The 13,763-nt window shown below is 36.4% G+C and overlaps 1 protein-coding gene across 1 annotated transcript in view; it reads left to right on the top strand.

Moving 5' to 3' along the window:
* The window catches only part of si:ch211-288d18.1 (USP6 N-terminal-like protein), a 36,843-nt gene extending 25,907 nt beyond the window's left edge, over positions 1-10,936 (top strand). The window contains exons 4-14 of the mRNA XM_056242277.1: positions 295-334; positions 1,184-1,264; positions 1,676-1,783; positions 2,790-2,899; positions 4,522-4,570; positions 4,646-4,766; positions 5,254-5,348; positions 5,491-5,556; positions 7,366-7,465; positions 7,682-7,834; positions 8,544-10,936. Coding sequence (XP_056098252.1) covers positions 295-334; positions 1,184-1,264; positions 1,676-1,783; positions 2,790-2,899; positions 4,522-4,570; positions 4,646-4,766; positions 5,254-5,348; positions 5,491-5,556; positions 7,366-7,465; positions 7,682-7,834; positions 8,544-9,301 — 1,681 coding nt within the window. The 3' untranslated portion in view covers positions 9,302-10,936. The remainder of the gene's footprint in view (positions 1-294; positions 335-1,183; positions 1,265-1,675; positions 1,784-2,789; positions 2,900-4,521; positions 4,571-4,645; positions 4,767-5,253; positions 5,349-5,490; positions 5,557-7,365; positions 7,466-7,681; positions 7,835-8,543) is intronic.
* The last annotated feature ends 2,827 nt before the right edge of the window (positions 10,937-13,763 follow it).

Raw genomic sequence — 13,763 nt, 5'->3', positions numbered from 1 at the left:
AATGATGCTGGAAATTCAGCATTTCTCTCAAAGAAATAAATTGAATTTGGTAAGCTTGAGATTTTTTTTCAAAAACATGTTAAAAAAAATCTAACAGACCCTAAACCTTTGAACGCTAGTGTACTTTACGGTTTTTAGTTCTGTCTGAATCAAACACATCTGACACACAACCTCAGTACTAATTACAGAGGGTCTACTCAGGGTCTAAACCTAATCCCATCCAAACAGGAATGTTTGTGATTGTATTATAGTATTAGTTGGTATAGTGTTTTTACCTGTTTGTTTTTCCCACAGTGAAGAAGAATTACCCACACCCAGTGCCATTGAAGAGAAGGTAATGTAGACATACACAAATCAAGCATGTAAATATAGTATACAGATGATGTACATTCAAACAGCATGTGAATATACTATTCAAATAGTATTTTGTAGAATGATGGGAAAGATGATATTCACAGACAGAAACACAAAGGATCACAGACTAAATCAGTAGCAGTGTGGAGAGTCTTTTGTAAACAGGCTTAGGGGGACCTTCAGATATGAGCGTTTAGTATACAAGAGTGTGTGGCAGACACAGCTGGACGGTCTGGAGGTGTGTTCCCATGTGACATTCACAGCATGGAGGTGGCAGATGCATTTTCCGGCTGACATTTGTGCAGTGTTGTTGTGGCACATAAAGGTTAAACACTAAGGGTGGAAAGAGTGAAAGCTGTCCTCAGAACAGATGTTATAGCAGTAGATCTGAATTCCTGTCCTGCATCTAATCCCGAAGTACTTGTACATATGAGGAAAGAAATATTACTTAGGAAAAAAAAAACAGGTAATAGCAGATAATTATACTCATATACCTGTCTGTTAATGGACCTAAGGATTATAAGCATGTGATATGCACCATATACCACTAATGACATATTCTTTCATTTTTTTTTCATTTTTTTTTCTTTAATTGTTTTAGATAAAATAAAATAAAAATGTTTATCATCATTATCTATTATTATTAATTATGATGATGATGATGATGATGATGATGATGGTTGATGTTATTTTTTTAAATAATGATAAATTAACAGAAATTAAACATTTATTTATTTATTTATACTGTATATATATATATATATATATACATTTTTTTTTTTTTTTGCAAATCATTCTTCATCAGATCTCATTGTTTTCCCCTGTGCAGCAAAAACATGTGGAGATTGAGAGGGTGCAGAAATGGCTGAAGATGCTGAAGAACTGGAACAAGTACTGGAACAGTGACCGGGTGAGTTTCACATAGAGGTTGCAATCATTCATCTGAAAATCAAAGAAAGCACTGTGATGTAGCTCCAATGAGAACCAGAGTGATCCTTAAAACACACACACACACACACGTTGGGTTTTCATGTTATACTGTATGTGGACTTTTCATAGACATGATAAATAATGATATATTATTTATACTGTACAAATTCGATCCCCTAACCCTAAACCTACCCATCACAGAAAATGTTTTTTTGCATTTATACATTTATAAAAACATCACTTAGTTTGATTTTTAAGACCAAAAATGTCACCACAAGGACAAGGATTTTGTATATTGCTATCTTTGAGCGTACAATTTGTCCCCATAACATAGGCACACACACACACACACACACACACACTTGCACTTACTCCTGGTGTCTTTGTGCAGATGATTAAGCGGGTGTATAAAGGCATTCCACTACAGCTGAGAGGACAGACTTGGGCCCTGCTACTGGATGTCGAGAAAGTAAAGAGCGACAATGCAGGAAAATATGAGGTAAGGGATAAAAACATCCATGCATACACATTCCCACGCAATAGCTCCTATGGACACTATGTAGCCGCGAGTCTCTGCTAGCCTAAAGCCGGGTGTTTGGTGAGAGTGGGATTACTGGAGTGGTAGAGCTATTTCAAAGGGATTAGAGTGTGATCTGAAAACAGACAGATGGCTGATATATGGCATGGAAAGAGATAGGAGAGAACAAAACACAGGCTAAACAAACCTTCAGAGCTGCTGAGATTTTACAACTAGTAGGAAGTATTTGCCTCCACCATTGTCGCTGAACATGGTACCCCCTATACAGTTTTTTTTTTCTGATTGATATTTAGCAGTATTTAATGGTCAGATAGTATATTGTGTAATGATCTCTAAACTGTATACTTGCAACATGACCTTTGAAGAACTTACTTTTTTAAGCAAGGACCATTAAAGAATCAATTAATTCATCAAAGTAAAGACATGTTACATAAAATGTAATAAAGAATGTTACAAAATATTTCTATTTAAAAAAAAAAATGTTTTTTTTTTCCTATTTATAACAATCTATATATATATATATATATATATATATATATATATATACACAGTTTCCACAAAAATATTAAGTAGTTTTCAACATTGATAATAATAAATGTTTCTTGAGTCAACATATTACAATGATTTCTGAAGGATCATGTGACACCGAAGACTGAACTAATGGATGCTTTGCCATCACAGAAATAAATTACATTTGAAAATATATAAAAATTACAGTTAATAGAAAACAGTTATTTAAAATTGTAATAATATTTCACAATATTTGTTTGAACTGTTTTTATCAAATAAATGCAACATTTGAACTGTAGTGTAAAAATCATGGCAAAATAAACCCCATTCAATATTATAAAAGATATAATATCACATAATAATTAAACCTAGAGATGTTTGTTTTCTAACGTCATCTTGTAATGCACGGTAGTATGTCAAAGATGAAACTGTTTTTGATAAATTGTTTGATTGATAGAGAATGAAGGAGCAAGCCCAGCTGTACTCTTCCGAAATCAAACAGATTGACCTTGATATCAACAGGACCTTTCGAAACCACATCATGTTTATGGATCGATTTGGTGTAAAGTAAGTAAAACATACATGCAAATGTGCAACGCTATCTCACGACCAATTCGTCCAAATTTGACGAGTGATTAAAAGATGGCTAATTCGTATGAATTTGTACGACCTCATTCGTACGAATTTGTACGATTTGTCTAAACCCACGTGATGGGTAGGTTTAGGGGCGGGGTCAGGGGTAGGTCATTCGTACGAATTCATACGAATTGGGCAACTCGTCAAATATGTACGGTTTAGCAAAAATCTTACTAATTCGTACGAGTGAGGTCGTACGAATTGTTACGAATTAGCCATCTTTTAATCACTCGTCAAATTTGGACGAATTGGTCGTGAGATCAGGTTGAAATGTGCTATGATGAGATAACTTTAATTACTGTAGACGTATCGATGCATTGCAGCTCTGCTTCTTCTACTCTGTTCTATTCTTCTCCTACACGTTCAATAAAAACACTTATCTTATAATGCTGCTCAGTGATGTAACATCAGCATACTTACATGCTTCCACTATATGTAATATATGTACACTGACAAAGCACCGTAATCTGCAGCTTTGGAGCATTTAAAACACTTGACCTAGAACCGATTCTTCCCACAGGCTTTCAGACTACACTAGTTTACTATGACTCAGCTCTTGAAACTTCGCATGACAGTAATGGCTCATAAATGGTTTATCCGAGTGTGCCTGAAGAGATCACATGCAATCTGTAACAAACTGCCCACTTCCACTTTTATATGAGTATATGGAATTTATTGTCTTTCTATGGAATTTTCATACAGTTCTCATATAGGAAACTTTGTAATTGGAGGACTGATTTCAGAAGCAAATAACACCCTGTCCCAAATGGCATCTCAGATAATGTGGACTTCACAGAAGTGAAGGCTATGAGACCACAAGTCCAAACCAAGTGTGCCATTTGAAACAAGCCCTAAGATTTGACCATAAAACACAGACACATTTACAAAACAGAGACCATGTATTTGTTTATTATTAAATTAAAATACAAGTTTGCTAAAAAATGTCTTCCATCGGTTTTGTAAGTGCTTTAGTAATGTGTTATATCCAACTATGGTCTGTATCAATGATGATGCAGCACACCGTAGTATACACTACCATTCAAAAGTGTGGGGTTAGTAAGATGTAAAAAACAACAACTTTACACATCTTATAGAATTTAATAGTTTTATTCAACAAGGAGAAGAAACTTTTGAACGATAGTGTGCATCAAATATTATGTATAAGAGAAATATAAAAAGGCAGAGTGGATGTTCATCAAAATCTTGCTCTCTATTTGCTGCTTCTGCAGACAACCTCTGGAACTGGTTTCTCGATTTTGAGAGCTTGTTCCCCCAGCAGGCCAGAAATGGGAGTTATGTCACTGAGGATTTAATAGATTGCAGGCTTTAGAGAGCCAAGTGGAAAGTCTTACTCATCTGAAGGGTGTCATTAATGCTCACACATGATGGGAGGGGCTCCACTGTAATTTGAAGAAAAAAATGCATCTTTTTGGGAAAATATGGATGTTGGTTCATGTGTTGCTGATGTGTGTTTGTTTCACCGATGATGTGACATTCAGTAAAGACAGCAACACGAGAGTTTGAGCCTGACAACACTGGTTTTCTCTTCATAGGCAGCAGTCTTTGTTCCATGTGCTCTCTGCGTACTCTGTTTACAATACGGTAAGTGTACAATCACATCGATGGTTAATAAAGAGATGTTACATAATAGCTGACTTTGTCTGTTCTTGTCTGCAGGAAGTGAGTTACTGCCAGGGCATGAGTCAGATTGCTGCCATTCTGTTAATGTTCATGAATGAAGAAGATGCTTTCTGGGCTTTGTCACAGCTCTTAACCAATCAGAAACATGGCATGCATGGTGAGCTCTTCTCATTTATTCTGCTTGTGGCTAAGAATTTTAATGTTGATTTAATTGCTAGAATATTATATAAGCTTCATAAGACTATATGACATAAAGCACGCTTCTGTTCACTTCAATGTCACATGATCCTTTAGAAATCATTTTAATATGCTGCATAAGATTTGCTGCTCAGGTAACATTTCTTATTATCATTATTTATGTTGAAAACAGTTGTGCTGCTTGTCTGCTTCATATTATTGTGGAAACAGTGATACATATTTTTCTGGATTCCATGATGAATAGAAAGTTCAAAAGAACAACTTTTTTATAGAAATAATTTATACTATTCTACATCTCTTTACTGCCACTTTTGATCAATTTAATAAAGTATTTATTTGTTTCAAAAAGAAAAGTTATTGAGATACATTTAGAATTGAACACAGGGTATTTTTGTTGGTCTTCTGTTGGGACATTTTTTTCATACTTGCCCATTTGCCCATCACAGGATTCTTTGTTCCCGGATTTCCCAAACTTCAGCGTTTCCAAAACCACCATGACCAGATTCTCTCCAAACTTTTACCCAAACTTAAGAAGCATTTGGTAAGATTGCTTTGGCAGACACAATACTGCAAACTGTACTCAGAACCTGTAAGATTAGTTACTGTAAGCGTAAGTTTCTCTAATGCTGAGTTCTCTTCTTTTCTCATTCTTTTTTTTCTCCATTGATATGTACTCACATCAGGATAAGGAGCAGATGTCCTGTGGGATTTACAGCACTAAATGGTTCCTCCAGTGTTTTATTGACAGGGTAAGTGTTTGATCTCAGCAGATACATTATAACCTAACTGACAAGTGTGTTATGTATGCAGTGACTAGTAGATAGGTATACATGCTCGATCACATGCTAAGCTTAGTCATCAAAGCCAAGGAAATGATACATCAGTTGTGTGTATATTAAAGTGCCTGCAGGTCACTGCAAACAATCACTGCAAAGTGGTGAGTCATGAGCCAAACGGAGGTGGAGTTTTGGCTTTATTTGAATGTGACTGGTGAGTCAGTGTTCTGATAGTAACCGTGATTATCTTTCACCATCGAGGGGCTGAAAAACATATGAAGAGGTGTTGGCAGTGAGACCTGCTCAGCTAAAAACTTTACCTTGAGGTGATACGTGGACATTCAGATTCATACAGGCAGAGATTTTGATTGATATTATAGATGTGGACACAAAAAGGGGAATTGGAATTGAGTGTCATAAGCAAAGCATTCATAGGGTGTGATCTTATAAAATGTGTAAAGGAGTCAAAACACACACACAAAGATCTGCTGCAAGGAAACGCGGTTTCGATGCCTTTAATGAACTGTGATGATAAACAAAGTATTCTATGATGAGAAAAAAACAGGTATGCTTGAGCATTCTGTCTTTTTTAGAGTCACATCTTTGACATCACGTACTGTTTTTGATTTGTTTAGATGTCTTTGGTCCGTGTTGTGTTCATATTCCACTTAAACTGCAGCAGAGTTAGTTTGGAAGTGGACTTTTCAGGGGTCTTGATCCACTTGTTTGGTGCACACCAGGGTTCGGATGGCAGCTTTCACACTTATTTAAGTGAACCGCGCTAACAGAACAATCACACCAGAGTTTGTTTAATCGAACCAGTGTGAACACAACCAATTTATATATTTATAATAGATATTCATATTGCAATATTGAAAGTCTAGGTTAAGAGTACAACATTAAAATCTGTAAAGAGTGGTAAAAATAAATAATGAATAAATGGTAAATAATTAAAACTTAGTTTTGGGGTCAGTAGGTTTTGGGGACATAAAAGTACCCACAGTTTAAGAAACATCCTAATAAGGGCACTCTGATGGATGGACTAAATTTGGTTACATGAGGAAAACAGTTTAGGTAGAGTGAGTGACCAATGACCATGTCTTAAGTCAAACAAATTGTTATTGGTTGATGTTTGGCACCGTGCACTACTTTCCTAAGCTTCTGACCACTAGTTTCTGACATCCAACTTATTTGAATAACCTAAAATTTGATCAAAAACACCTCATTAGGTTCAGTACAGGCTGGTGATATATGACAGTCTCATTTGAAAATAGCTTATAAGTAGTCACAATACAGCGTTGTAAAGCATGGGAATGTAGATTGAGGTTGGTGGACTTGGCGAAGAGGAATTAGGGTTCAAGAAACTGAAGGAAAGGGGTTGAAAGAAAGTGTTTCTTCCTCTCTTTCTTTTTCAGGGCCTCTTGATAGAGGGAGAAGTGTGCAATTAGCAGGCAGACAAGGGTGTTTCAATGTTTACTCTGCACATACACACAATCCTGTGGGTTTGGCTCTGGAGGAAAGAGAGCAGCCACTGTCAGCACTGCAGAATTCTGTCCAGCTCGGTTTGAGAGCTGTGCTTGTGGACTGGCAGGATCCTTGCTGAGGGAGATCAGCTTTAGAGCAACAGAGGCCCCAGTGGACATTCAGATTCATACAGGCAGAGATTTTAAAACTGTATTTGAGAATGAAGATTCTACAGATTTATATTGTCCATTATGCTGTGAGGGCCTTTGTATTGAGCTGCCGGTCTTAGTTCATCCACAAACATGTCACCTTTTCCAGACCCCATTCACTCTGACCTTACGTCTGTGGGATATTTTCATCCTGGAGGGCGAGAAAGTTCTGACAGCCATGGCTTACACCACCCTTCATCTCCACAAAAGTGAGTTCCTCTTTTTACAATACTAAATTAACAACAATTTAATCCAAGGATCTCAAAATCTACTCCATATCCACTAACAACTTCATAGTGCTATTTACTTCATACCCTAAATAAATCTGATTGTCTTGACTTAAATTAAAACCTCTCAGCACATTATGAAAATCGAATAATTCTTCACTGTGAAATGAAAAACTTACTGTACCTACTTATGTCCAGAACGTTTGCTTAAGATGTCTCTGGAGGACCTGAGAGAGTTTCTGCAGGAGAAGATAGGAGAGTCAATCTACCTCAATGATGACATTGTCATAGAGCAGCTTAAAGAATCTATGTCTGAACTTCGCAAAATGAAGCTTGACTTCCCACCACCAGGTTCAACTATTTTCTTTATATGATATCTAACTGCATGAATCTGTACACTTATGTGTTGTCATTTGAATGTCTTTGTCACTGGTAACTTAGTTAGGAGAGCTCACTGTGAAACAGACACCCTTTTTATCCCTCATATACAGAATGTGTAAAAAAATATTTAGTTTAGTTGACATAATATACTATTTTATAACATAATATAAAATAATACTGTATATACTATACCATTAAAAATTTGGATTTAGCAAGGACACATTCAATTGATCAAAAGTAACAGTAAATACATGAATAATGTTACAAAATTGTATCATTTCAAATAAATGCTAATTACTTTTAAACGTTCTACTCATAAAGGAATCCTGAAAAATGTATCATGGAGCACATGCAGCACAACTATTTTTAACATTGATAATATTAAGAAATGTTTCTTGAGGACAAAATCAGGATATTAGAATGATTTCTGAAGGATCATATGACACTGCAGACTGGAGTAACGGCTCAGCTCTGCCACCACAGGAATACATTACATTTAACAGCTAAATCTCTATTCAGGATCTGTATTCATTATTTCATTATTCGTACTGTATATATGCAGTGCTCCATCCACCTCACAGCATAAATTAAATGAATAAATAAATCTATTTTTGGCCACAGTTCATGTAGTTCACCTACATTTTCAGTCCACTCTAGTTCATTATTTCTGTGTTCACAGCTAAGCCTGATGAGTTTCCAAGAAAACCTCTGGGTCTGGAGCTGCCTGTAGTTCTGACTCCGGTCAAAAGGCCCAAACCGAGCCCCTCAAAAGATACGCCCAACAAAGCCCAGCTCATCAAACGGCCACCAGCCTCTCTGCACATCTCTCTACTGCAGGAGTCCATCATGCTGGATGACAGCCCTCCACAGGACAAGAAGCCTTACAAAGATGGATGCACTGGCAGCATGTCACCCCTTCCGTCACCCGACCCGGTTCTAGTGCACAGCCAGATTCCCCTCACACCTGACGGAATGATAGGAGCCCCTGAGGACGGCGGGGAATGGCCTCCTCCATACGAACCTCCTGTCCCAGAGCTTAATAAGACCCAAAACCAACCGGAGTTGTACGATTCTACTCCACCTCCAAATGTGGCTGAAACATCACCTGGTGAAATGGCTTCACAAACATCTCAAAACATGGAGCAGGACACTTCAGAGACAGTAGGGGGCAGTGTGGAGAGTGACTCACCCTCAGACAATTTCCAATCTGTTTCCATGCAGCATTCCAGTGTATACAGCTCTGAAAATGGAGAGTTAGGAGATGATGAAAGTCAGAATATGGACAAATCTTCAGAGAGACTCTCCATATCTCCCAAAACATCCTCAACAGCCTGCGAGCAGTCACAGTTATCTGACAAACCAATTCCCACCGTCCATTCAGACCCTCTGTTTCAACACCCATCCAGCCAACACTTGCCCAAGTCAGAGACATTTTAAGCTGCCAACTAACTTTTATTCAAGTGCTTTTCCAGTGTTCATGTGGAAAGCATTATTGATAAAAGCAAGTATTTTAATATTTGACTTTTCAGCAGCTCAAGTTTGTTCAGGTTGAATCCGGACGCATTTGCACAAACATTACAGCTGGCACGTATGACCAAGATAAAGTCTTCATAAAAAAGTGAGCTGGCTCACTGTTAAATACACAACTCAGCATATAGTCAATTGTTTTATGAACAACTGCCTTCTAACTTTTCTTCCGCACTCTCTGATTTGGATGTGGTTTGCACAGAACCGTCACTTAATAACACCACAACACCGCCAATGTTTTTTTGCAATTTCTGTATCCTAATATAATGTAATGGTAAGAGCTGTAATGAAAAGACATGTTCTGAACCGCACTGCAAAATGGCTGATTTTTAACTATAGTGATTTCTAACATTCAAAATCAACCGGTGGTTAATATGCTATGGCTTGACAGAATATTGTAATTATTTGTTAATATCACATTCCACTCCAGGTTAAATGACACAGTAGCTTACCCTTTCTGATAAGAAGGTACAGAGTAATATACTTGTAGTGTGTGGTAATTTTAGTGGTCATAATCAAATAGGCTCCGTTTGTGATGTGAATTGTTTGTTGATACCAGCTTTCTGGTAATTTTGCAGTCCACAAGCCAATATTTATAATTCTGATAGGGCAGTATGGCTCAAAACGATCTGACACAGTTTCACTGAGACAGCTGCAATTTAACTTCCCATATAGAAAAGCTGATGGCAATATTAAACATGGCCTTTAACAAGATTGAACCATATTTTTCTGGTCACCTCTAACCACAACTTTCTATACATTTGGTATTTGTACATTTTTCATTTGTGTGAACATTTTGTACATTTAGCTTTTTAGAGTATAGTATTTTAACGCTTATAGAATTTTGTATTTGTAAATAACTTTAATGTCAGATTTGCTTTCTGATGGCCTCATATAGCATAAGCCTACTTAAAAAAAAAAAAAATAAACTAACTGGTCCAAGAAGGCTGGAAGAAGAAACCCAGGAAGTGCTTCAGGTTTATTTCAACTGGTTTAACAAACTCGTGTTTTGAGGTTATGAATTGTTTTGCCAGATGATATTTCTCATCATTATATGTAGACCAGTACAAAAACTAAAATTTAAATCTTAAACAGAGAAAATAGAATGGAAACAATGGAAATAAGTATTCTTAAGTAAAGTAAGTATACAGTCATTAATTATCACAACAGGTTCTTTAAGAATTTTTAAGCAGCTGTATTGCCTCTCAGAATACAGTGTAAACCTATGTAAGTCTGAAATGAGCAATGTATTGTTATTATGCCATTGTATTAAGACATTGATGGTTTTAAGATCTATTACAGTGTGGATTCTGTCAGATGCCTCTCTGTAAATGTCATGGTTATCAGTTTTTTTTTTCAAATTCAAAATATGTTTTCAGTACATTATTTGAGTTATGGATAGTGTACATTCCTTTTAAGGAGTTTTGAGAACTCCAACCAAAAGGCTTTGGTTTTATTCAGTCTGTATATAGTAAATATATACCTATTTAATTTGTTATTCTATGTTTGAATTAGATTTGCAGAAATAGAACTTTTCTAATCTGGTGTGGGTTGTGTAGATTTTTTTTTTAAACACAATACGCCAATGCTCCGTATAACCACAAGAGGGCTCTGTAAACGAACTTTTTGTTTACAATGTATCCTTACTGATTCCACATTCGCACTTCGTCCCACGTTTTACTTGTCATATTTTCAGCAAAAGTTCAATAGCATTATAATCCATTTCATTATTCCTTTCTTTTATGCATAGTTCTGGTGAACTACATTGTAGGCATTTAGATTTCCATCCCAGAGAACACGTCAGAGATTGATACTGCAATGAGATATTTGCAAGCATCATCAGACTACCTGTAATATGAGTATCTTTCATGTCTGTTTCCTGCTCTCGGAGGACACTGACAGCATGTGGTGACACAGGTTTGTGTGATGATGGATGCCACACCTTGGCAGATTGTGAGTGCCATACATCATAATTGAGCCTCAATGAGAGAGAGAGAGAGAGAGGGCTGACAGAAATAGAGCAGACGCGAGAAAGATGACACACCATCACTCATCTTCATAACTGAGCAGGTATTGATGCGCTCATCTGTACTTAGTTTTGCAATGCAACACTTTACCCTACAAAGGTTATCGGACTGCACTCATCTAGCCTACTCTTTAGCCTTTAACTTGATCTGAAGGAAAAAAAAGATCAAATTTAAAGATATAAAGCAGCTGGACTGGAAATCTTGTCAGTTCATATTCAGCTTTGATCTGATTTTTATCAGCTCCTGTGAACTGAGACAGAATCAACTCTCAGGGTCGCTGAACATTAGCACTTGCATGGAAGGTTGCTCTTCTCCTGCTTTATGCTTGAGGTTATCCGTTTAAAGACGGTTTATCAGGTACCTTGGTGTTTCAGCATCCAAAACAAGGAAGACAGAAATCAGCTTTCAAAGGTTAGGTGCCTAAAAGAATAATCTCCGCTCCTTTAATCCTGGCATACTAAGGGTTTTTCTAAAGGATGCTTTATTCAGACCAAGCTGTTATCCAGCCCTCCTCCATGAGCCTTTGATAATAGACTCTTCTGGTAGAGTTTTAGCAATGGTTCAAAACAGAAACTGCTGTAAATATCATCGTATACCCACATACTACTGACTTTAACATAAAGAGATATCCACTTGGATAAACTAAGATGAACATTACAATGAACAATTCACAATTCTTACTATGTTTTTAATTTATTGGGCTGTGGTCATTTCCTCATATTCTCAGAGTAGTACAACACATATGTTTCACAAAAATAAGTGCTAAAATAATTAGATTTAAAAAAATATTATAATAATGGTATTCTAATGATGTAATGATGTTTCTCACCATGGATACAGTCGCTATGATGGAAGTTATCAAAAAATTTCAAATATATTTTTTATTCAAAAACTTTAAATACCGCATCTATAATTAAAACATACGTAAATACATTTTCCACACTGCTGTGCAGGGATTTAATAATAGTTTAGTAATTTAATTAGAAAATGATTTTTTTTAAGTGTGTCCCTAAAAACAAGTTCTAATCTAAATTAAAAGTGAACTTTAAGCGTTATAGTAGGCTAGGCTTTATACAAAGCTTTTTGACATACACTGAAATTAATATCGTACAATAATAATAATAGGCCTACTATTATATATATATATATATATATATATATATATATATATATATATATATATATATATATATATATATATATATATATATATTAAGGTATCACATCAGGGGACATTTTGTCGCTTAATAAAAAAAAAAAAGTAGCCTATATCAAAAGTTTAAATTCGAGGTCTATTATTGCCTATGATAATAATGCCATTTAGTTGTATGATTTTTGGCAACTTCCCTTTAATGAACTTAAACTTGGTAGACTTTTTCATAACTCCAAACACTAAATGGTAGAAATGTCTCATTATTATACTGAGCAGGAGTCTCAGTCTAAAGAAAGGCTACTCGGCCTCTGCATCAGGCTATAAACAATAGACATGAAGATACAACATTACCAAATAAGTAGGCTAACTTGCTTAACATAGTCCAAGTAATGTCTTTTTAAGAGTGTGTGAATGGAATGAAGGTGGCTTCAACAATGTCCAGGGATGATTCTTGAGGATTTCAGGGAACGCGCGCTGTGAAGGCTTGCTCGTGAAGGTATAGCTCCCTCTATCCATCAGTTACAGACCACTGTTGAAAACCAGGATGCAACGGTGGGATGCGGCCGGACAAGTGCGCTGATGCTGGGGGAATATTTCAGTTTTCTTTAATAGCAGAGAACACCAAAACAAAAAGGACTCAACACAAGGATTTAAATGGCACCACACGAAGATGTTTGCAGTCGATTTTTTTAGACTGTAAAACAGACCTTGGAAACAAAAGCGTGCTCGTGAATACCAGCGCGAGAAGAGGCACCGAGACAAAACCAGAAAACAGTGATGCTTTATCAACGCAAGCAGAGCTTTATTTGTTTTCATCGCTCTTCTCACAATAAACACGAGAATAAACCGAGAAAAACAGATTATTTAACACTTCCACTGTCTGCTCACATAACGCGCCTGGAGTAATTTGTGCTGAACTATAGCTAATGACAATAACAGACTTTAAGATGAAAACCTCAGTGTATGAAGACATATCGAAAAGGAAATAAGTGTGTACAGTAAGTTTGATCTGGTTGGACTCAAGTAAGCAGTGAAGATAGACACAGGACAGCGCAACATCAGCCAACACACAAACACATCTCCTGTGTTGGCACCGGTTAGACATGCCAGTTTTACTGAGAAAAATACGTCTACGGTAAGTATTCATGATTATGAAACCAATGATAACCGACTGTACACATAACTGTGTAAA

Source organism: Rhinichthys klamathensis, unplaced genomic scaffold (genome assembly GCF_029890125.1).
Source record: "Rhinichthys klamathensis goyatoka isolate OS25496 unplaced genomic scaffold, OSU_Roscu_1.1 h1tg000022l_1, whole genome shotgun sequence".
Classification (NCBI taxonomy): Eukaryota; Metazoa; Chordata; class Actinopteri; order Cypriniformes; family Leuciscidae; genus Rhinichthys; species Rhinichthys klamathensis.
Note: the sequence above shows the minus strand (reverse complement) of the source record. Positions and strands in the feature narration are given on the sequence as shown.